The sequence below is a fragment of the Pygocentrus nattereri genome, chromosome 29, assembly GCF_015220715.1.
Source record: "Pygocentrus nattereri isolate fPygNat1 chromosome 29, fPygNat1.pri, whole genome shotgun sequence".
Taxonomy (NCBI): domain Eukaryota; kingdom Metazoa; phylum Chordata; class Actinopteri; order Characiformes; family Serrasalmidae; genus Pygocentrus; species Pygocentrus nattereri.
The window spans coordinates 11407563-11432591 of record NC_051239.1 but is presented as its reverse complement, the minus strand read 5'-3'; the positions used below and the strand labels follow the sequence as shown (position 1 = coordinate 11432591).

At 40.1% G+C, this 25029-nt stretch overlaps 1 protein-coding gene across 2 annotated transcripts; it reads left to right on the top strand.

Annotated features, from left to right (window-relative positions):
* The first annotated feature begins 1704 nt into the window (after positions 1-1704).
* rab11fip1a (RAB11 family interacting protein 1 (class I) a) lies at positions 1705-24052 on the top strand. Of its 2 annotated transcripts, XM_017696395.2 has the most exons (6): positions 1705-3044; positions 13783-14216; positions 15481-16342; positions 19323-21455; positions 22339-22450; positions 23698-24052. In XM_017696395.2, the coding sequence occupies exons 1-6, from the start codon at positions 2695-2697 to the stop codon at positions 23884-23886; spliced, it is 4080 nt and encodes a 1359-aa protein (XP_017551884.1). In that variant the 5' UTR covers positions 1705-2694; the 3' UTR covers positions 23887-24052. The 2 variants fall into 2 exon arrangements, with proteins under 2 accessions (XP_017551884.1, XP_017551886.1); XM_017696397.2 differs by lacking the exon at positions 19323-21455 and having other exon boundaries at positions 1714-3044.
* Positions 24053-25029: the final 977 nt, after the last annotated feature.

Here is a 25029-nt window from a genome sequence, read left to right as displayed (position 1 = left end):
GCTAAAAGAAGTCAGTATACATTTACACAGTTGACCTAAGATGAAATACTTTTCCCTTACGATTTCTCTTTTTCATCCTGTTTCATAGTCGCTCTGCATATTTAAAACAGCTCATCTCAAAATCAATTTTTCAACGTTTGAGAAATTTTTAAATATAAAACAATATCTTTAAGATGTTTAACTGAAGAATCTATGAAACAAATTCATGTTTAATTTTTATATTTAGAAAAATTATGCATTTTATTTGAAAAAATTAATTTGTCACAGATTTTGGTCACTGGTGTTATCAGGACTCTTACATTACATTACAAAACAGTACTGTCAGCATATTAAACTGCTTCCTTCGGTCAAAGCTCATCAGAGAGGAAGCATCTCAAGGCATAAAAAGGTCGGTCCACATCTGCTCAATTTATTACAAATGTTTTTTAGGCATCACATAACTTCTATGTGTCACCAGTGTTTTGCACTTTAATGGCTGGGTAATTTTATTTTTTGTCAAAATAATATCATAAATCACTTTTATTATCAATTTCAAATAGTCACACAAGGTCACCTGACCACCAATGAGCTGGCCAAATTACAAACTCCTCAGTTTTAAACAGAATGTCACTGGAGTCTCAGTCACTGTTGTTACGCCATATTCATAGATAAGTCAATTAAAATATTCTTAAATGTAAGGATGTCGTGGGCAACAACACCTGCATCGTTTTTAACACCGTAAATAAATAAGACTGTATTATACAGGGACTGTATAATAAGTTTGGAATTAAGATTTCCTTCTTGCATATATGACAGTACGAGATGTTAACGGACATAAAGATTTAGATTTGGGATAAAATAAACTGATTATTTATTATATCGAAAAAAGACCGAGTAAGTAAAGTCCCCTTCCGTTTAAGGTGCTGTAGAGTTGTGTAATACCTCTAATATATGTTTTCGCCCTTTAAACCTCTTTAGACATTACACTGAAGAGGAACAACGATTTTTCAAACATTTTGCATAATTAAATTGTTACCATGTTAACAAACCCGTCCAGTGTGGTTTGGTGTGAAATGCTTGGTACCAGAGAAACTTGGTCAGAATTGTTCACAGCGGTGGTGATGGGAACCAGACGGCGGACGCTAAAAGCTTCCTCACAGAAAGATGTTACATTAAATGGACATGAAAGCACTGCCTGGCGGAGGGATACATGATGTGTGTGCTGAGGCAAAATAGTCCCCAAAAATGATTTTTTCCAGATTGGTGATGGTAAAATAAACGTTCAGTGTTGCATTAAAAAAACTCGTTTTGGGATAAAATAAACTGATTATTTATTGTATCCACATGAATTCCCACTCAAACGTACAATGACTCAGACACGTTATCGCTTTGAACTCTTACAAAGGGAGTATAACTCAAGCGTTCACGTTATCATTTAGATGTTAGTGAGTGTCAACTTGCTTGAGACAGTAACAGCAAGTTAAACGAGCCATTTGCCTTGTCATTAAAAAATAATGATTTAAAGTAATTTCGTGTGAGGGCTCTTTATTTACTTACTGGCGTTGATTCCATGAGATCTACGCCTGTGAATGATTTCAGAAAAGGTAGTTCATGTTATTTAAGGCAAATGTTTTGTATTTTACTGTTACGCACCCTAGTTCCCATGCGAAATGTAAATTCCTTTCCCAAGCCAATAGCAAACGGCCTATCAGTGATTGACAAGGCTTCCATCCAATCAGATCACTGGATCCTCGGTTCGGGGTGGGGCTGTATTCACCAAGAACAAAGAAACCTTTGAAATCCTATGGGATGCTTTACGGCGAGCTTGCGCTGCTTCAGCTTTAGCAGCACCTACGACTGTTTAGTTCTGTCGGCTAAGGTTATGTGTATAAATGGGCAGCTCAGACTGTGATCGGAGCTCAACCTTTTGTTTTGTGTGTAAAGGTTATAGCTAGATTGACAGTTGTGAGAGAAGTGTGAGTCCACCCTGCTCAGTTCTACTGGTTTCTGTGACTTCTCCCTTGGCGGAGGGTCCAGGTCAGACACGGCGTTATCGGGCTTAACGCTGAAATAACGACCGTTACGTTTGGGCTAAAAACTAACTAGCATCCCCAAAGCTAGCAGGCTAATAGGTCATATTGCAGCTAACTTACTCACTGGAAACAAACAAAAACTGGGTCACCGAGCTTAGCAGTGGCTTGTTTTGCGGGAATAATAGGTAATGTTTGTATTTTACACTGTACGAAACAATTCGTTATAACTGACGCGAACGTAACCGTCGCCCTTTTAGCTCCCAGCGCGGAACACCACCTCAGCTCGCCTTTGGCTGCCGTTACGCGGCTTTGTTTCAGGTGGTTGCTGGGTCAAGGGCGAAGCCGGGCTAGCAGCACAACTCCAGGTGGTGTAGTGTTTCCTAGGCAGGGTTCCTCTGTCTTCTCCCTGCCTGAATAGCTTACCTGCATGCATCACCTGGAGCGAACAGGCTCCACACAGCAACTCCTCCGCTAGGGGAGTGGCCTGCGTAACGCTAGTGGAAAAACTCCGACAAACGCGGTGGGAGGGAGTTGTTAGCGAGGTAAGTTTGTGAAGACGGTCGCTAAACAGTCTAAAGAAGCCCCGAGAAGGCTGTGGAAGTCACATTAAACGGGCGAAACATCTCGTTTCGTCCAGCGCGCCGGCATATCTCTGAAGTTTACTTCAGCTCAGGAGCAGACCATGTCTCTGGCCGAGCAGAGCCAGCAGTGGTACCCCACCAGCGTTCAGGTAACGGTGCTTGAAGCACGAAACCTGCGGCTCAAAGGCAAGAATGGCACCAACGACGCGTACGCCATCATGCAGGTGGCCAAGGATAAGTTCTCCACCTCGGTGGCCGAGAAAAGTGTAGCTCCCGCTTGGAAGGAAGAAGCCACCTTCGACCTGCCGCTCTTCCACCGCGGCAACGCGGACCGGTGCACTTTGTGTATCATCATCATGCACCGAGCCCTGGTGGGCCTGGATAAGCTTTTGGGACAAGCCATCATCAACCTGGTGGACCTCCAAGAGAACAAGGCACGAAAAAAGACCGAGTAAGTAAAGTCCCCTTCCGTTTAAGGTGCTGTAGAGTTGTGTAATACCTCTAATATATGTTTTCGCCCTTTAAACCTCTTTAGACATTACACTGAAGAGGAACAACGATTTTTCAAACCTTTTGCATAATTAAATCGTTACCATGTTAACAAACCCGTCCAGTGTGGTTTGGTGTGAAATGCTTGGTACCAGAGAAACTTGGTCAGAATTGTTCACAGCGGTGGTGATGGGAACCAGACGGTGGACGCTAAAAGCTTCCTCACAGAAAGATGTTACATTAAATGGACATGAAAGCACTGCCTGGCGGAGGGATACATGATGTGTGTGCTGAGGCAAAATAGTCCCCCCAATTTTTTTTTTCCAGATTGGTGATGGTAAAATAAACGTTCAGTGTAGGTTCAGTGGTAATTTAGGTAGTAAATAAAGTGGCTATATTTGTGTTGTAGACATCAGAACTCCTGGTTCCTATCAGGACCACTGTAAAGAAACCTGAGTCAGAAAGCTTTTTCACACCAACCCAGACAGTTGTTTAAACCTGAACTGAATTCTACAGAATAGTTTTTAAAAATAGCTGAAATTCACCATAAATCTGTAATATTTGAGTAGTATAGTCTAATATAGTAATTATACAAATTTGCTGTAAGATTCTTATAAATGAGCCCTATAGTATTATTATAAAGTTATTTTATATTATAAAGTTGGTGGAATACCAATTTATCAGGTAATTGTGGCCTCTCAAAATATTGAGAAGTTTAGACAGTTGTAGACCTAAATAGTTCTGTAGGCCTCGAATAGACGATGTCATGTGTAGGCAGGCTTACTCTGACTTTTCCATTACTGACTAACTTGTTTCGAAATGTGATCGTGGCCTCACACCTCACTGAAGCGATTAGCTCATTATGGACTCGCAGCCGTTGTTCATCTTTTGCTTTGTCATGGTCAAACTTCCCTTCTATTACTGTTAACCACCACCTCACTGTGATAAGGGGGCAGATAAAATTGGACAGTTTCAGTGTTACTGTTGTGGCTTACACAACATCTATCCCGTGTGCTATTTCCCAACTCCTGGTGTGTATACGCCCCACCTGCGCTGCACAGATTCATGTGTTTCTTGCATGTGAGTCATGTTATATGAGCTGATTATCGAATCATTTGTGATTTCAGTCGTTTGTTGGAGCAGGAAAATTATAGCTGGTAATGAAGCTCTTGTATGTTCATCAAAATGAATATTAATCCTGTCAGTTTTGTTCCGTGAATGAGCTTTAAGGCCTGCTCCACACATCTTGAGGGAGTCTTTTACCAGAGCTGTATCTCACCTTGCCTTTATTTTTCAGTGGCATCAACATCAATGAGTTAATAAAAACATGGGATGCCCAACAAATGTAGTAATGGGAGTTATATTAGAAGCCACTTGCACCAAAGTTATGAAGTGTGTTTACCAGTTTAGTGAGTCAGAGTGGGTTGTGCTCCACCAGTGGCTTGTCCTGAATTCCATTTTAGGAGGGGCATGGTTACAGGTTGAAGGGCCAGCTAGCAAGCATTATGTCCCAGTGACATTGCCATTGTGAGGATGATGACAGCAAGCTGAATTCATTGTAGCTTAGCCATTGGGCTTAGCTGCCCAATTACCATAAACAGAAGGAAACATGTTTGGATATTAAACACAGCATGTGATTGTTGTGCTTACATATAATTGGGCAGTGTTAGTTTCTATAACAACTGATAGCATAGTACTCAAAGTTTCCCGAGTGTACCTCCTGCACCATTTAAGGTAGAACCTAAGATTTGAATAAGAAACTAACTTCAGCCTCCACCACAGTAGGTAAGGCTGCTTAATCAGAAGCCCACCTTTTACAGCACTAGGCCTAGATGTTGTTTATGGTGAATAGTTAAAGTCTGCAGTGTTTGGATGGGATGGGGGTGCGTGCCTATCCCAGCAGTCTTCGGGCGGAAGGCAGGATACACCCTGGACACGTCACCAGTACATCATGGGGCAGACAGACAGACACAGTCACTCACTCACACACTCGCACCTTTTTTTTATTTATTCATTTTTTTTTAACTCACTAGCAAAGTAATCAGCCTATTGGAGCTAGACTTTGCTCAGCTCTCAGTTCCCACCATCAGGAGAAACAGCCTAGCGCACCGCACTAATGCTATGTTTACATTAAGTGTTTTTTTTTTTTTACGTCATCTTTCTAGATGATGATCGAAGGAGAATCAGTCTTATTTATTTAGGATGTTAAATAGGATGCAGGTGTCGTTGCCCATGACATCCTTACGTTTAAGAATATTTTAATTTATTTTTAAAAAATGTAAAACGTCTTTAAAGACTACAGCTATGTGAAGTGAGATGTTTAAGCATTTCACTTGAAATGATCATCTTAAAGAAGACTTTCATGCTCAAACTAGTCAAACACTTTAATACCCTCAGAAAGAAATGCACAGCTAACAATATCACATCACACAGTGTGAGTGATGCTGCTTCAGGATGGATAAGTAATTGGATTGGATGGGATTCGTTCTTTTCCTGATATTTGCTCCTGTGTTTAATGCTGATAATGGCTGGATACTGTACCCAGATATACCGATATTCCATTTTCATTAGACTGTGATTTAATAGATGTTTTGAAGACTGGAATGTTTCCTTCAATTAGTGAAAGAGCATTTTTTGTCCACTCAAAACTGCCCAGTCATTTCTTTTGTATGTGTGTTTTGGTTCTTTCCCAATTACAGGAATGTTGTCTGTGGTAATCAACTGTATGCTACAGATACAGAAGATGTATAGATAGAAAACGCTGGGATATTCCTATAACGTGCCCTTATAGTGCAGGGACTAGAGAAGTGTACATTGTAGGCATGTCACTTTCTCACTGTTAAGGTAACCTAAATTCCTTTTGCCTAGCAGAGCAGAACACATCTGTTGCTCTGTTCTGTCTGTAGGGCTGGCATGGAGAGTTTCAAGCCCACCAGGGTCCTAATACACGAGTATTAAAGAAAAATATACAGGTGTTTATTTGTTTTTTGTTTTTTTTTGTTTAGTTGGAGATTTTATATCATAAAATTATAAGAACAGAACTGTTGTCAATGACTGTCAGGCACTGCTGGGTTGTGGTAAATATTAGAAGTCATTCATGCTATAAGTAGCAAAGCGTACCAGAACTTGAGACTATCGTGTCATCTGTTGCAGTGGACAAAGAGATGTACTTGATTAACATTTACCTCAGACTACAGCTGGCTACAGAGTGGGAGATATGAACATGAGGAATTTCTGGAACACCCCTGACTCAGCTATTCAGCTAAATGGACTGGGTGTATGTTGCATTATCTGCACATATTTGGTCTTGTGATTTGGGGTGGCCGGTAGCCCAGTCATAGAAGAAATAAGCTATCAAACAAAGGGTTGTGGGTTCAAATCCCATGATGGTGTTGGAGTCCAAGAAAGCAACATTAATCTACTTTATTTGGATATAGTTGTTTGTACTATATGAAACGTTTGATTAAGAAAGTACTTTTGATATGTTTTTTAATACCTCATGTATGTCTTCCAGTTTTTTAAGAGAAAAAATGTGTAAAGTGTATCGTCAAAATGTCACGAATCATGAGGGAAAGAAAAATACCATTTACCCTGCCTAATATGTGTGACATGTTTTACGTAATGAAGGTGGTCCCATGTGGGTTCACACCCGGACAAACCTATTAAACAGGTATTTTAATGAGGCCTACCAGGTCAGTGCCACAAGGGACCTCATTCCAGGGCTGGGACAAGTTGTTATGGTATGGTTGGATGGATGGTATTTATCTGTTTTGATGTTTGCCTAGCCCTGTTGATGTAGCCACGTAATTTATCTCAGATGATGCTAGGAGTGTAGTGTTTGACTTTCCTTTATGCTGATTGTGATATGGATGCAGCCTTGGTTCCATTTACATTTGCTTAGTGTCTGCAAGCAACACCATCTCACTGCAGGGCCCGGTCTTGTTTGAGTTTCACTTGATCAGGATAGAGAGCACTAAAATCAATAAATTAGCATGCATGGTTAAAGTGCATGTGAGTGACCTCATCTGTTTGCACTCCCAGCAAATGTCCTTTCTCAACACACACACACACACACACACACACACACACACACACACACACACACACACACACACCCGATCATTCTCATGTCACATGATACCAAAGGCCATGGGCACCTCTGGGTTACCCTAAGATGGAAAATGATGCAGAAACACTTGGCTTTCCCATCGTATATTCTCTACTCTCTTTTATTCAAGCCAGCTTGTTTATCTCGGTTGCATCCCTTAGGCTTGGCCTATTGTAATGAAGTAATTGAAGCCCAAAGCAGTAGAAAACATCCATAAGAAATTACACAGTGTACTGGTTAATGGCATGGTTTATCTTATCATTTGGGATTAGCACTAAATACCCTTTATTTTTACAACTGATAGGTGTTTTTTTTTTTTTTGTATTATTCATTCAGCACAAGTTAAGTGTAATACTTTTTTTCAGGTCTGTTACTGTTTCAGCTTTTTGCCTTTCATTCTACAAAAGACAGCAAATGAGAGACCTCAGACGGGATTGAGGGGAATATCGGCGATACAGTTTCAACACTTATTTAGTTAATATATGTATGTTTATTTTATGGCTATTTTCCACCTAGTATTGCGATCTGGTACAATGCAACTACAGATCTATGGGCATTTTTTGCACTTGGCCCATTTCAGCATCTAAAGTGGACCCTTCTAAACGGCCGCACAAACGAACCGAGGCCACCTCTTGGCCACCTGGTCTCGGTTTGGTTCGTTTGTAGTTCGTTTTGTGGTTTGATTGATTTTGTGCATTGTGAAAACAGAACCGCTTTTGCTTTGCTCTGTGGTGAAAATCTCGAGGATCACTGTACACAAAGCCACAGTCTTTCAGCACTTCAGCGGGTAAAAACTGACCATCAAGGATCATCTTATAAGGTTTTACTCAGGATAAAGCCTGTTCGTGTTCTGTGATAAGACAGCAGCCCTAACATATTAAAGCGATAATATGCCGGAGCCCATGTGATTTTACCGTGTTAAAGCTGAAAGGTTAGATTTATCAGAGAAGAAAAAATCAACACATGCCTTTTTGTCCTTTTCCTGTAGCCAGATAAATGGAGGGTCAAAGCATAAGGCCTGCCATAATACAGAACCCTTGCAAAGTGGAAAGTGTTGGTTTTAAGAACCTTGCTCAAGGGCACGTTGCTGGTTCATAGACTATGTGTGGTGAATCATCTGTGATTCATTGCCACCTCGTTCACCCATAGAACCAGAGCTGTGTGCCAACATCCCACATGAATATAGCTCTGAAAACAGTTTAGTAAATTCAGCTTTGTTTTCACCTAGTATGGTTTCTCAGTAAGGTTGAATGTTAAAATACCTAACTTCTTCATTAGCTTACATCTGTAGTTTGATTTACTAAAAGAAAGCAGGTCTTTTGTATTGGAAACCTGTTCTCACGTCCCCTAAATAGGGAAGTTTAGCTCGTGGTAAAGCATGTCCAGTCGATACTGTCTGTCACCTGGAAGTTTCCCAATGGCTGCTCTTTATGCAAACAAAGAAGTGGGAGAGCTTCCCCTTATTTGCCTTTCAGGTCATGATGTTTTCTTGCAGGTGCCTCTAGGGGTGGAAAGTATTACAATGTGCCATTGTCACTGTAATAAATAATTCAGTGCACCTTTCTGAGTATGATGGGGTCTCATCAGTACTTCTAGAGGATTGAACAGCTACACATCATTACAAGTAACTGATTAGATGTCCAGCCCATTATATCATTATCTTGTTTTGTGTATTTTCAACCTTTATTTGATTTCTCCTGTTCCATCTTACTGTGCATTATGAAAACATCTTCAAGTGTCATGATGTTTTATTTTTGCCATCATCACCAATCCTTTAGGTGCCTCCCTGTTCAGACGTTCCAGAGAAAGAGGGCAGGGATACCTGTCTGTCTGCTTTGCATTCACTCCCTGTTTTGTGACGCTCATTCTAAAGATCTTAACTGCTTACGGTGCTTTCATAAAAAAGCTTGGGAGTTGTTCTAATTGTAGAAATGTTTTTAACCAGTTTGGGCGTCGACGTTTGGCTTTTAAAACAGACATGACCTTTGAAAGTCTAAACAGAGCAGAGCACAGGACTGCATGTTACATAATGAGATTATGTTCCTGTTTAATGCCCATGTTTTCAGAGTGTGGAAAGAACGTGATTCCTTCACAATCAGACAGGGTTAAGAGAAGATGCTCCAGTTGTTGGAAGTAGCAAGAACATCTCTTGTCGTGGCGTTTTTCCAATATGTTTACTATACTGTACTTATCTGTGGTATTATCTGCTATGAAGGCCTGTCTTGCTGACTGTAATGTAAATTATCATTTGGCAAGCTATTTTAAGGTTCAGAGTGCAGTTTCGTTCACTCACTCACTCTCTCTCAGTCTTTCAGACACATACAGGCTATTGAATTCTGCTTCTCCTTTTTCTTAGCGCTTGTGGGTGTTAAGTTACTGTCCTACTTCAGTGTAATGTTGATATGGCAGTGGTTGACATTGATCAGCTTTGCTTTCATGGATGTCCTTTTCTCTTGTAAAGGAGTAAGAGGTTTTAAGGCTGGCGTCAGTCATTGTGAAATACTGCCCTACCATTATTATTGTATTCATCAATATCAGTAGCATGTATATATTTGTTGCATTTTCCAAACAACTGTTTTTGTTATTACTGTTTTCCATAAGGCACCACAGCTGAATGATCACAAAAGCGAGATATCAGAGTTTTGCTGTAACCTATTGTACTTTCTCTTTCCAAGAGATTGTCTGACTATATTCTATATTGCTAAGCACAAAAGAGGAATTACTATTAGTATTAGGAGTATTTTTATCCTTTATCAGGTTTGTCCTTCCTATTCAGCACATAGTTTATGTGGTTTTCCTGATCATAATCTGTCTTAATGCTTGACACACCTCTGGTTTCGTGTCGACGAAATGGCCTATGACCAAATATTGTATCCCAGTTTCATTGAGAAATCAGCAACTGCTCTCCTTTAAATAAAATATATGATCAGACTGGATGGACCAGTTCCCTGTTTAAAGATCCAAGTGTGACTGGAGACCTTGGTGTTCTGTTTTCTTTGTAAACATGGATACAAGCATTTTTTTAAAAAGGAGAGGCTCCATATGACGGCATAGTTCCTGTTAACCCCTTAGACTAGAGTATTGTTTCTCAGCCCAGTTCTTGAGGCCCACCTGACAGTTCCACTCCTTTTTCTTTTTTTCGCCTGGTTTATTGCAAAAATGTGGAATCATCTGCTGGGTCTCAGGGTCTGTGTTGAGAAACTAGGCTGAGTTAAAACGTTTCAGGTGCTACACCACTCACAAATAGTTTTAAATATAATGTCAGAACCACTCTGTGTACTTTGGACCGTAATGTTAAAAATCACTGGTATCATATTTAGTTTGTGCAGTGTTTTCATTTCCTTAGCTGGTGTCTGGCTGTTTGTCTTGGCTTAGTTCTCCTTAGCAGACTGATAAAGCACGGGCAGTAATGGCATAGCACAGTTTATTTTTCTGACCTCCACCAAAGAACCCATTCCCCCACCCCCACAGTGACCTGGGTCCACTAGGCTGGAATGCGGGCTCTGGATTCTCATTTCCTGGTGGCATTTGCTAAACCATTTTGATTCTTCCAGCTGTATTTCTCCAGTTGCATTAGAAGGTCTAGTTTAATTGATTCACAAAATCCAGAATTCAATATAGTACATGGGTGTCTCGATTTGACACATTTTTCAGTGCAGCAAATGTAAGGAGTGCCTCTAAATGTGTCTTATGTTATGCTAATGTTTCCATTTTCTGCTTATTTTCTGTTTATTGTTGAGGATTCAATAATATTAAAGTGCATTTATTTGAAACAAAAACTATAGTGTTTCAATCTCTCAAGCCACAAGTTAGGTAACATGCTGGTCACAATACAAAAATACATTTAATACCAAGCTATGCAATATGATGCGTTATATTATTATAATTTATAATCACAATACTTCAACACATTTCATGATGCACAATATATGTCATTCTTATTTTTTATTTTAGTGTGTGTGTGTGTGTGTGTGTGTGTGTGTGTGTGTGTGTGTGTGTGTGTGTTTATCAGCGCAATGCACTCAAGAATTGAGACCTCTCTAGTGCAAATGTGTAATTATGTAACTTTATAGGGTGATGAACAGCAGCGCACCAAATTATAGTGTCTCTTTATGTCCTGGTAATGTGATTTTATCAAAAAAAGATAACACTGGCATTACCTATGATAGGCTCAGAAAAGTTTGTCATAATAGTGATACATTGTTGTCATCCACCCCGACTACCAGTACTGTCGTAAGTGTAGCAAACAGAATAATTGGTACCCACTTGTCTTTCCCAAGAAACCGGAAAGTTACCGTTATTCTGGTATCCTGTATCGTTTGGAATGAGAGCAATGCCACAGTATAGATTACAGTACAAGGTCATATTCTGACAGCTGTTGGTTAGTTACGTGTCTACTTGCAGCTGTGAAACAGATAAGCAACTTCACAATCTCTACCTCAAATAACATTTTTGATAAATATTTTCCATGCAGTCATGATGTGGCCAAACAGCCTTACAGTCTTTTAACCACTTCTTCCATCATCCCGAAGACAAACTGTTATTGAAGATGTGCACAGTATTGCCTTGCTGTAGGTCACGGTTCACTGTTCTGACTGCCTGAATGTTCTTTATTAACTGTATGCTTTAGCCCAAAGCGTTATGCCCTTCACCTTCAGGGAAGGAATATGGCCCGCAGGAGATGTTTGTGGCTTGTTTCTACTGGCTACAGTGTGTTTCGGTTGTATCATGCACCGATGCTTTTATGACTGTGAAACATAACACTTGGTTGACTTCCACTGCCCTCCTCTCATCCTTGATGAAGTCTGTTAGAGGGAGTTGCTTTTGTCTGAAGTGGCGTGGTCTATGATTTGGAAAGCGAACTTCCATTCGTGCCGTTGTCAGTCTTTTCTGAACGGTAAAGCTAAATTCTGATTTCTACCCGTGTTTAGTTTGGTCGCCTACTGATTCTGTCCTTAACTGGTGTTTAACATCCACCCGAACAGACTGCAGCAGAGCAGATTTGGCTTTAATGTTATTGCAGGCTTCTCCTCGCTTATCTTCGAGGCAACTGCCTTATCTCAATCCGAATGGTGACTTCACCAGTACATTCTGTGAGCATTGCTTTTCTCACTCTGACTGATTCCTTTTCCTGTTAGTTCTCCCACACATAGTCTTTCACTTTAATTTCCTGCTGTGCAAGGTACAAGTCCACCAGCAGTCTGTTTTTATTGTGTTATGAGTACATGTGTGTTTATGGAGGATATTTTTAAATGATGTGACTGAATAATTCATCAATAGGCTGTTTCCTCTAGATGGACATGGACATGAGTTGCAGAGTTGTGCTCTATGCTTTGGTGAAAAGCATGTTAGTCAGCCAAATTGACATTGTGGTCTTTCAAAATTAAACGAGCTGAACTTCACAAGTTCATTTACACTTGGGTCTTTTTGTTTTTGTATATTAAGTGTGGGTTTACCTTCTGGCTTTTCTAATATGGCTCAGTCACTCTCAGCTAACATTGGATCACACAACCGGAGTAGAGATGGACTTTACAACCAGAAGCTATAAGCATAAGCAGTCAGAGTTACTTAGTAGCTGGTGCAAGTAGTGTTTTCTCGTGGCTCTGCTAACCGAGACATTCGAGCGAGGCTTCATGGACGAGTCTTCACAAATGAGTTAGCAAAGTTAAGGTGTTAGCACAGGTCCTCGCACACTGTCACAGTTCAATCTACCTCTCGCTAAGAAGAGGCTATCTTGATGGCCCTCAGCCCACCACAACCTTTACGTTGTCACCCTGAGCTAGATGCTTGCTCTGGATATATTGTAACCACTTTTAAATGTTGTTTGGTTCTCAGTCACAGTAGTGCTCAGATAAGTGCAGAACTTCCTGCAGCACATGTGCAAACAAATTAGTATTCATTGTTCTAAATTGAACTTCCCTAGAGTCTAGGAGAGCTTTATTTTGGGCCACATACAACTGTGTGGAATGACAGCATTTTCTTGTTTTTCAAAGAGTCGCAGGACACATGAGAAGCAAGTTGTTTTCAACAAAATTAATTTGTGCTTCGCAACAAGGATGTGTGGACACTCCAGGACCTATACTTGGAATGCTGAATCAGTCCCATCCTCCGTGTCTATGCCACAGTTCATTTTGCCAGACTGTGCTGTTGCAACTGCTCTGTGATAAAGAAAGTGTGTTATGACAACAGTGTGGGTGGATAAAGGCATTTTCCACTTATGGAAAGGGCCCTCCAGAACACTCCTATCTGCCCATTGTGCTGAATACAGACTAATCCCCGTACAGAGAATGATAGGCGAGCGCAGAGGCAGCACAAAGACATAATTGTCTTTTTTGTTTTTATTTTTGGCCTGATGCCTTTCATAACCTGTGATTTGCTGGAACATGCTTTTGTACCCATGAAAGTCACCAGGTATGATAAGCTATGTATGCAAAACTACTTTTTCTGTCATATAGAATTTATTTTCCAACTGGGTGCATCAAGTAAGAGTTTTTTTCAAGCAGTTATGTTTATGGCCCAGCATGATGGCATACTGAGCATAGAGTTCACTGAAATTTGAGCTAAATACAAAACACATTCTGTCTGTTTTCAGTTGGTACAAGCTGGTGGATAAGAATGGCAAGGCAGATAAAGAGAGAGGAGAGGTTCTCCTGGACATCCAGTTCATGAGGAACAACATGACGGCCAGCATGTTTGACCTCTCCATGCAAGACAAGCCTCGGTCACGCATCTCCAAGCTTAAGGACAAGGTTCGTGGCAAGAAGAAGGATGGACTGTCTGATTCGGCCTCGGCCATTGTGCCCTCTACTGTTAATCAAGTGCTGACAGACAGTGAAGGGGAGGATGAGGCTAATCCAAACTCTCCAAAGGGCAAGAAGTCATCAAAGTTGAAGTCTCTTTTTGCACCAAAGTCTAATCTCCATAGGGGCGTATCTCAGTCCATGTCAACTCTTGGCACACTGCCTGAGAAGAATAGCTCGCTAAGCAGCAGCCGATCCTCAGGCCTCAATGGAGAGTCCCCTGATGGTAAGGCCAGACAGTATGTAAACACTGTTGTAGGACCTAGTAGTGTGTTTTTTATTTTTATTTATTTATTTATTTTTCCATTTCTGGGCTGATATGATTGCTGATATTTAACACTTTATTACAGCTGATAATTTTGTAATTTAAATGAATTATTTCTATTTGATTACTTAAGTGTTATACTTGTACTGTAAGTACTGTAAATGTTATTAACTGACAGCAACTAAGAATGCTCAGATCAGCATATCTAAAACCTGAGAACAGCGATAACCGGATAACGGGCTAACAGGGATATCTGATTCATATAGAAAACGGAACGTAGTCTCTTAATCTATACAAATTCGCTTTGTTAAACACTGAATTACTCAGTCCTAAGTGACAGTAATGTTGGTGTGTTGATGTTTTTTCACAATGAACTAACTGTAAGTAACTGTTTGTAAGTAATAGAACATGAACTTGGCTTTAAAATGATTAAATTAACTATGAAACCCACATAGCTAAAGACAGATTTAAAAGTTCATGTATTAAACCAACTTCACTGCTATGTGCTTTTATATTGGTACTCATCTGTCTCTTTATTTAAAATAAGCTAGTAGAACTACATCTGAACAGTTTCATATACTGTATGTCTTGGCTTTTTTGGAGCATTCATACACCCCTTTGGATGAGCTGAGACTTACAATATCTGGAATATTCATTGTCCAGAAGAGTGTATGGTGGTGTTTTTGTTGCAGATGACAAACTGAAATATGTTCATTTAAAATAACAAAATATCTAACGGACTAAAGCACAATTTGTCGTGACAGTTGGTTTTTAGTCAGAATTCACATCCGTAAGTTACATTCTTACATTTGGCAGCCATTACAAGGTCGCTGTGGGGTCTGTAAAAAGGAAAATTCCCACCACTGGTGACTGCACTTGCTTCCATACATGCTTCAGTGCCTGCACAAGCTAATAATAGGATGCAGAATTATTGGTTGTGATTATTAGCCATGATTTCAGTAACGCACCAATAATAATATTTTTTTTTTTTACCAGAAAATAATGTATTGGCCAATATATATGCATCAGAGTTTGACATTGTAAAAATTTCTAGTCTTAGTAGCATTGATAAACTCTGGCTTACTGTATAATGCAACATTTATTAAGTGGTCAGTGTATTAACTAAATTAAATGTTTAATGTCTCTCTCTCTCTCTCTCTCTCTCTCTCTCTCTCTCTCTCTCTCTCTCTCTCTCTCTCTCTCTCTCTCTCTCTCTCTCTCTCAGTGAAAAAGAAGTTCAAATTTCTGGGCCATAAGAGAACCAGCAGCACAGACAGCAAGGTGTCTCTGGGCCCTTTCTCACTGCTGAATCGCTCCAAACAGAACATCCCAGAGCAGAACAACCTGTGCATCAATGGCAGCCATGTTTATGCTGAAGAACAAGAGCCCAAGCCAAGTTTTGGATCTTCCCTCAGTCTGAGCAGCTCTGCAAAGGGCTCTGTAGAAGACTTGCGAAAATACCACGAACGAAACGCATCTGATGTCTCGGCTGACTCGTTCAAAGGCCTCAGTATTCCTACCTACAAACCTGAGCCAGTAGAGAAAGCCTTACACATTCCACAGCACCCTCAGGAGGATGAAGAGAAGAAGCACAAGAAGACAGAAGGACGCTTACAGGAGGTTTTGGAGAGGCAGGAGGAGCAGGAGAAAATAAGACAACAGGAGCGAGAGGAAAAAAGGAGAAGACAGGAGGAAGAAGAAAGAAAGATAAGGCTGGAGGAAGAACAGAGGAAGCGCCTGGAGGAGGAACAGCGTCAAAGAAAGAGGCGTGAAGAAGAGGCAAAGAGAGTGGAGGAGCAGAGGCGCCAAGAGGAGTCCAGAGTGGCTGAGCGGCTGACTTCCATTTTTGGTCTCGGGAAGAAGAAAGAGGAGCCGAGTCCTCCAGATGTGGAGGATCCCAAACTTATGAATGTACCTGCCTCCACAAACCCTTTTGAGGAAATTCCTCTCAGCCCAGACTCCACAAATCCTTTCTTGGGGGAGAGCCCAGCAAAGGCACAGAAGGAAGAGCGAAGTACCTTTACCCCAACACCACCTGCCAGTGCCTTTCCTGGACGCACAGCCAAGGTTTCTGCAGTCAAGCCAAGGTAGGTTTTCTGTTGTCTTCTTACTGCATTTTAATGATCTCATCAGTCTCAGCCGAGTTGAAATGATCCGAATCATCATCTTAGTGTTCCTCAGATTCACACGGTACATTTTTGGCAAAAAGTAAGTGGTGGTGCTTAGCAATGCAGCAAAATTAAAATTCTGGAATCCAAAATTCTGGAAACACTCGAACAAATCCGAAAAAAGCTAACAAATAAAACCAATTTACTTGCAATAAACAACCGAGAACAAAGCAAAAAATATATATTTCTTTTATATTCTGTTCTTTGATCATTTCAAAATCTTCATGCTGTGATGTGGTGTTTTAAAATGGCATTAAACCTGTTTAAAACCGAGAATTTCTTGGTTGCTGTATCATGATGCTTGACATAAATATATGATTACAAATCCCTTGCCTTTACTCCTTGTAAAAGCCATGAAAAGGTTTCGCAGCGGCAGCATTTTTGTTGATTTGCTGCTGCAATGTGTAAGTGTGTCTGCGCTGACCAGCACAGGAAAAACAGCCATTTTAACCATGATTTCATTTTTTGAATACATCAGCTTTAAAACTGATCATAAAACCTGTACTTTGTTGCATCAGATCCAAAAGCAGTAATTATATATGACAAAAACTAAAGTGGTAACTATACAAGAAAAGCAAAAAGCCTCTTAATGTTCTTAACTTTCAATGTACAGTATTGTAAAATAAATGTAACTTTGGACCTTTTCTATTAGTCCATTCACCATGAAATGTTCACACAATGTAAAGGGCAGACAAAAAAAAAATTGACAAGTCTTTTTTTCTGACGTTGAAGATGAGTATTAGACAGTCTTGTGAATCTTTTGATAAAATTAGACAAATCTCAGATTCCTAGATTGTTACAATCATGTCCACTCAGACTCACGGCTGCATAATAAATGGTAAGTTGAGCTAGTATCTTAGGTAAGAGAGCTTATGTGAGAGTAGTCAGATGTAATTCCACTCCACTAATTTCTGTCTGCTTGGCCTTTATGTAAACCAACCTCTTCTTCCAGGGAAGCCCTAACCAAGCGTTTTCCTGTAATCCTATGAATAAAACAGTGTTACAGCAAAGATGTGATGAAATGTAACACTGTTAATCTAAAGTGCTGGTTCTTGTGGTATTCTTCCTCTCTTTACTGATCTCTGTTAGTCTGTAAGGGCCAAATTGGATACCTCTCTGCAATGAGACTGTAATCTCAGAAACTGGTTTTCTCTAGATGAGTGGGGGCAGGCTCATCTTGTTTCTCTTACTTGTTGCCCCATGTGTTGCCTTTATCCATTTCAGTGTTCCTTAACTGGTGCCTTAAGAGATCCTAACTCATCCCTTTCCATTACAAGCTAAAGGAATGTGGTCTTCCTGCTGTCTTGAGACTAGCCTACAGGACCAGTTAGGCAGAGGTGCCCTGATTGGTCAGTAGTGAGGGAATGTGGCCTGGTTTGTCGGCTGAGGTGCATAGGTATGGAGAGGAACAGGTTGTAGATGCGTGATGTGGTCTTGTGTGCTCAGTCTGTGACTCACTTGCATTGTGTGAGTGAAGATATCTGAAGTTCTTTTATTTTTTGCCTGATTTTTGAGACTTTCTGCTCAATTTTGGGAGTTTAAATATGAGTATCCCTTATGTGGTGAGTAACGGTCTGGTTTTTGTTTTTTATTTATTTTGTTATTTATTTATAAGTAATAACATGGTGTGTTGGCAGTGATTAGGCTAAATTAAGTTTTTGTCTTTTATGGAAATTATGTATTGATACCTTTTTATTAACATTTTTTTTCTGTCTGGATTTCTGTTTGTATAGCAGGTGCAAAGCCATGTTTTGCCCCAATTTACCACCCAGTACATATGAAGGAAAAAATGTTGACAGTTTGACCATAAATTCTACTGTCTGACAAATAGTCCCATGATTTCAGTTAAACAGTGCTTTGCTAACTTGCAAGTTTTCAGATGATAGCCAGTTCTCAGTCGCTTTACAAATAGATATAAAACAAGACACCATAAATAACCATATACATTTAAAAAGGGTAACATGTTGTAACTCTCTCCATAAGAATCCTCTCAAACAAGAATTCCCTTAGTGCCAAACAGTATGTTTGGTGGTTGTTCAAAACACATTCACATTTTCTTATGTAACTGTTTCTCATGCCGGCACCTAACTGATATGCCGGCACCTATTCTGATAAATTCGTAGAACGCTTCTGTCAGTTTATTTTATCATTTTATGTTGGTGAGCCATATTTTTAACCAAAACGTACCTGTACCCATAGACCATTTCAAAGTATAAAGATACTCAGCTGTACAAACGTACACTGTTTGTGGCCTCTTCAAATTGTAGTAACATGGAAATTGAATTTGATCATTTTCTCATTGTGTAATTCTATGAAATTGTGTAACTTTCTCAGTTCCTCTTTGGGTTCAGTGATTACCTTATGCATATTTTAAAATTAACTAACTTTATGACTGAAATCCAGCTGAAATACAAAACGCTCTCCCAAGTGTATTAAGGTCTGAGGGGCATGGCAATGATGTAATTGGACTATGGTAATGATTTTGAAAGCTCGTCGTCATCACAGATCTCTGCACATTTGAGTCGAAGTATTATAATTGTAGAGCCTCAGGCTGAAAAAGTACAGTATTATTTTAGCATATCTTTGTACTTCTAATGTTTTGTTTTTTTATTGAAAGAATCTCATCAAACACAACTTTGGGATAAGCGTGATGTTTAAATTGTTGTATTATTAACAAACCTAATGGGACGTGATATGACAAGATGATAAGACTGTAGGGACATAGGTCTGAGAACTGGCAGACTATTCCTTTATTTACTCATTGTAGGTTCATAAGTATGTTGAATGTACTTTGGTTGTAGTTGGTTTTTACTGCAAATATTAGAGCTGGACAACTTTTAAAGGTTAACTGTGGATGGGGACTGACAAATTGGTGTTTTGTGTTCTTGCTCCTTGGCAGATTGGCTCTCAGTCCGAAGCCTGAAACAGATAATACCGATCCCCTTGTCTCCCCTGTCACCTCAGACATCGAGCCCACTGTCCCTGGGTCTTCTTTGTCCCCAAAACAATCTCCTTGTAGTGACCCTTTTGAGTCTTTCGCTATGTTTTCTGAAATTCACTCTTCTTTGGCACCTCCTAAACCCCAGAGAACTTTTGCAGAATCCCCAAGAGGCAGCATGGAAAACCTTTCAGGAGCAGATTACACCGCCAGCATGTCTGAAAAAAAGCACAGGGCCCTTCAACCACCTAGTTATCCTGGAGGTTCATCAAAGAATGGAAACCACCATCCAGAAAATGAGGTGCATTCACCAACGTCTCAACAAGGTCAAAGACCTCCTCTTCCTCTCCCTGACTATGATTCTCTCTTTCCCAAGAAGAGACATGGGGTCATGACTGACACTCGTTGGGAACACATCATAGCAGAAGTCAACCAGAGAAAGATGGATTCCCATCTGAAGAATATTGAAGAAGAGATGAGCGTAGATGCTCCTAATGAGCCTGTGCCCAATAAATCTGAGATTATAAAAGAAAGGAGCCTAATTACTAACCAACATCAGAAGCAGTATTTAGAGGCATCCTCTGTCTCCACAACAAGAATGGAGCCCAAACAGGCTCTAATCCCACCTAAATCAACTACATCAGCAACAGCAAGACAAGTGCTGGAGGTCAATTCCAAGCAAGTTCTTACCCCTGAACCAGTATATGCTACCGTGGAGAAGTCTAACCATTTTGCCTCCAGAGCAAGTACACCAAAGGTACAGCAAGACCCTCAAGTGAAAGAGAAGAGAACCTTCAGCACTGCTGTTAGTGCTGTTGCCCAACCCTCAGAGACAAAGGAAAAGCCAACGCCAGCTTCCAGAGCTGTAAAAACATCAAATTCACTGGAGAATTCTGACGCCAAAGCTTTACGTAGTGACTCCGCACCAAAGGTACAGCAAGAAGCTCAAGTGAAAGAGAAGAGAACATTCAATGCTGCTGTTAATGCAGTTTCCCAACCCTCAAAGATGAAGGAAAAGCGAACATTAGCCACCAGAACTGTAGACAAATTTAATTCACTGCAGAATTCTAGCTCTGACGATGACACTACAGAGTTGCCTTCAGCCAAACCCAGGCGAAAAGTGGCAGAGAAAGAACCAGTCATACTGGTTCAACCAGAGAAGCCTACCCCTCTGAGTTTAACATTACCAGAAAAAGCCCAGGTGGAAAGGAAAAAAGATTCCATGACACAGATGAGCTCCTGGGAGAATAAAGGCTTAGAGGGAAGAATGCAGGCACCTGTAAATGTGTCAAATATAACTCGAATTGCAAAAAATGAGAATGTGCCAAAAGAGCAACCAGTTGCAGATGCATCCAAAGGTCCTGAGAAAGAACAGATTGACTCTGACCCTTTCCCCAATGACAAGCTGATCTCTCTAGATCCCTGGGCTATACCAGAGCAAGACACACACCAAGATGACCTCTTCACCAGTGGTCTTAAAAAAGCAACAAAGTCTAATGATCTGGGATTAACACCCGAAGACTTTGATAATTTTTTTGGATCTACTGAATCTAAAAATAACACGCATGAATTCTTTGGGTCTGTTGCATCCAAAGATGAAATGGATCCATTCTTTGACTCTGTTACATCAAAAGGTAAAAAGGACTCATTCTTTGAATCTGTTGCAGTCAAAGATGAAACGCATTCAAAAGAATCACACAAGAACTCTAGTCCCTTGCTCCAGGGAAGATACTCGCAAAGGAAAAAACTGGCACCTCAGCCCCCAGTTAATTTGGAGAAAACTGTAAAGGAGAAACGTACTCTGGACAAACCAGCTCCTCAGTTTATGCCAGATGCAGATGATGTTGAATTAACTGTTATGAGTGTTGCTGGACAAAGTAACAGTGAGACCACAATAGCTGCCTCAAAAGCAGACCTTTGGGGCATGGATTCTTTCGCTCCCCCCTCTCAAGCACTGTCCTCTTCAGCAACACCAGAACTAGGGTCTGGAGGCATGTCTGGGGGCAAGAACATGCTCCGTGCCTGGGTCTCACCTTCTGAGATTCAGTCTGTCAGCTCGCAGACTGCTGGAGGTGGGGCTTTGACCTCTCGCAGGTGAGAATAACCCACAACCCCATCCCCACAGCGCCATCCTGTCTTTTAGAGAAAGACCTACTAACAACCCTGGAACCCTCTCTGGCTTTAATTCTGAGGTGCCATGCTTTCTTTTCTCAGTAAAATCATTAGAGGATTTAAAAAACATTTTTTTTACCTTTTGGGGTTTTGAGACTCACTGATGATTTGATTTATTTTACTTCACAAAAAACATTTATGATCTTGTTAATGAGACTAAAGGATGGTTTCTAGGACATATATTAAGCCTGGTCTTATAATGATAATTGTATCTCCCTTAACCATTAAAAATGATGTTGATGTTAGTTCAGGACTAGGCTTTATCTGTCCAGGAAACTAGCTTTAAAGATTGCCTAACATTGCTATCGAAGATCTTCTGGTTATTCCAAATGATTTCTTGTGCTTTTTGTAGATGGAGGTTTTTTGTGGACCACATGCTGCCTGTAACTTTTCTGGTGTCTGTATTAGTTTGTGTTCTCATAATCAAAGGAATGTCTGGTTAGAATCAGCATACTGTGTTGGGGGATTTTTGGTGTGCTTAATAGTCTCATGACTGTTACTTTTAGATGGGAAAACTAACACGCATCTTGTATTTTTGCTCCTTCTCACATGACTTTGCTGCCCTTGATGATGAACTCTAATTCTTTGGATCACTGTCATTTTGATTTGTTTATTCCCTCTCTAACGCAAGATTAAAGAGAGGCTCTTGAATATCACTTCCATGCAGTGTATTAAGTAGTAGCAGTAAGTGCTTCATCATGTTACTTTGTACTGTTCATAATTTATATTACCTCCTTTGTAGTTATTCCATAAAGGCATATTCATTTTTATTTTGACTGAAATCTGTGTTTCTTTTTTTCCTCAGGCCACACCCAGTGAAACCCTTAAGTTCTACAGAAAGCCAGTCTCCCAGCAGCATTTCTGTGGGGAAAGACCTGAAGGCTCCAATCATCCAAGAGGTGGCTGAGAAGTCAAAGGTGCTCCCACTTATAAAAATTTGTCCCTAATGATTACAACACTTGAGTATTCGTTTTTTATGTTGATGTTCATTTCTTTTTGTATTAGAAAGATTCTTCCTTTTTTAAGCCAAAAAATGTTGCCTGAAAGACAATAAATTTAATCTGCAAAAGCCTTTAAGATACAGCAGTGACTTTTATGGAAGGTGATAATCATGGCAAGTATTCCCATCACGTTTGGTGTCATGGCTCATCAAAACTTTGCTCAGGTTATGTATTAAAGGTAAATGGTAGGGTGCTTTCATGCCTGCCTTGTTTGGTTTGGACCTTTTGGAATGCCATTTTCAGTTTGGTCAGAACCAAGATAGCATGTATGAAAGGTACCTCGGACCACAGATCAAAATTAGGTCTGAACAAAAGAGGTTGTCTCTGGCAGGGTCAGACTGAACCATGGTTTGATTTGTTTGCACTGTGAAAATACTTCTGCATGGTTTGGACTGTCGAACCAATTACATGACAGGCTGTCATCACCTATTAAAAACAGAAGACAAAAAGTGAGCCACAGTAGCACATGAGGAGATTAGGGGATGAAATATTTAACTGTAATTTGGTCTGACAGAAGTGTTGTCACATTGAAAAAAAACACTTCAAATGCTGAAACCTGGACCTTATTGTCTGATAACATGAGAGAAATGGAAAATGGAAAAGCTACCTGCCAAATCGACAACATGTAGATGTCAAGTGTGGGGAGACACAGCCCACATAGGTGATAACAACCGGACGTAGTTCTTTCGTGCACTTGCTAAATTGCAATGTGTCACAAAAACTAACTGGATCAAATGTGTACAGTGTAACAAAAAACAAAGACCTTGATTTGGACTTTGGGCTGTAAAGATGTACATGGAATGAAAAACAACTTTGCATAATGTTGCATGAACTTTGCATAAAAAAATGTGGCACGACACAAGTTGTTTTATTCTGGTGCAGCCACTCTGGACTCTAACAGCGATTTAAATGAAAGTGTATCTGTTCAATCACAACATAGTTGCCACCTAGTGGATATATTTTGAAATGCAGTAATGAACATAATTATAATTCTGGTTAATTATGAGTATTTGGGTCCTGGTTCAGAAGTACCAACAAGTACTCGAAGCCTGTAAAATGCTGTTCAAGCCAAACTTTAAGTAAGTGATTTCTGCATGGCTCATGTTGTGTCCCACTAATATTCTACATCTCTTATGACCTCCCTCTTTTTTTCTTTTCCTTAGACTGCAGAGAGTGGCCCCTACACTCAGCTAACTCAGGAAGAGTTGATAACGCTGGTGGTGAAGCAGCAAACTGAGCTCTCTAAGAAAGATGCCAAGATCCTTGAACTGGAAGACTACATTGACAACCTGCTGGTGCGCGTCATTGAGGAGAAACCCAGCATCCTGTTGGCTTTGAACTCTAAGGTATAAGAGTGAGGGCCTGGCCTCATATAAGGACTGTGCACCATACGACATGGCGAGGTGGAGGCCTACTGGTGTAGATACTAGGATTTGGCAGTGGGTTCAGATTGCATTCCTTAGTTAATGGCTCAAGAACCAAACAGACAACAGAATAAAGGGTCCACAGTTACCTGTACGCTACGGTTTCACTTTTTTGCTTACAGATTTTTATTTATTTTTGTTTTTTCAGCTTATTTTGGTTCAAAATATGGAGTTGAATGGGTCTCGACTTAGAGCTTGCTTCTACCGTGAACTAGCCTTATCTCTACTAAAAAGGATAGTGTTGTCCTGCTGTCAGTCTTCGGCACATTTAAACTACAAGCACTTTTTGCCTGGATGAGTATGTCTATGCAGAAAAGGTGACAAATGAAGGATTAGCAACATTATGCTGGAGTTATGTCTTAATATGAGATGCGCTGATGCTTTATGAAATGCCTGCTGAATAATTCAAAGATGAAGAGACTGCTGCACATCTCAGCTTAGCACTCTGGATGGTTGTAGATGAGGATGCATAATAATATCAATCATATCTGTATCTGCAGGTATGTGCTGAAAACAAAATGGGCAGATAACCAATAATTATTATTTTTTTTAAACCCAATATTTGATTATGTATTTATTGCAATCTGGAATCAGAGAATGTTTAGGAGACCCTGGCCTGCTGTGCTAAAAGGGTCTGCATTTTATTAATTGTATTGCATTTGTAGCCCAATACAAAGAAATGTTGCATTTCTATGTAATGATCATTCAGATGGATCTAGTCTCTTTCTACATTTTATAAATGTGTCCGTCATATCGGCATCAGCAGATATGAGTGTGAAAAATATCAGATATTAGATATTGGCATCGGCCCAGACGTTTCACATCCTTAATTGTAGATCATTTATTCACTGTGCTCAGTGCAGTGGTTATATTTTGATTCTGCAGGTTCTCCGAGTGTTTGGCTGTTTTTATATTACAGTGATGTCAGTAAAGACTGTAGTTGCTTTTAAAGGTGCATTTATTTTATTTTATTTTTTCTCTCTGCAAAGCCTAAAGAGTCAGAGAATGACTTTGATCTTAGTTCATACGGTCAGTCAGTGTGTTTTCCTCTGCATACTTTCTTCAGTGCTT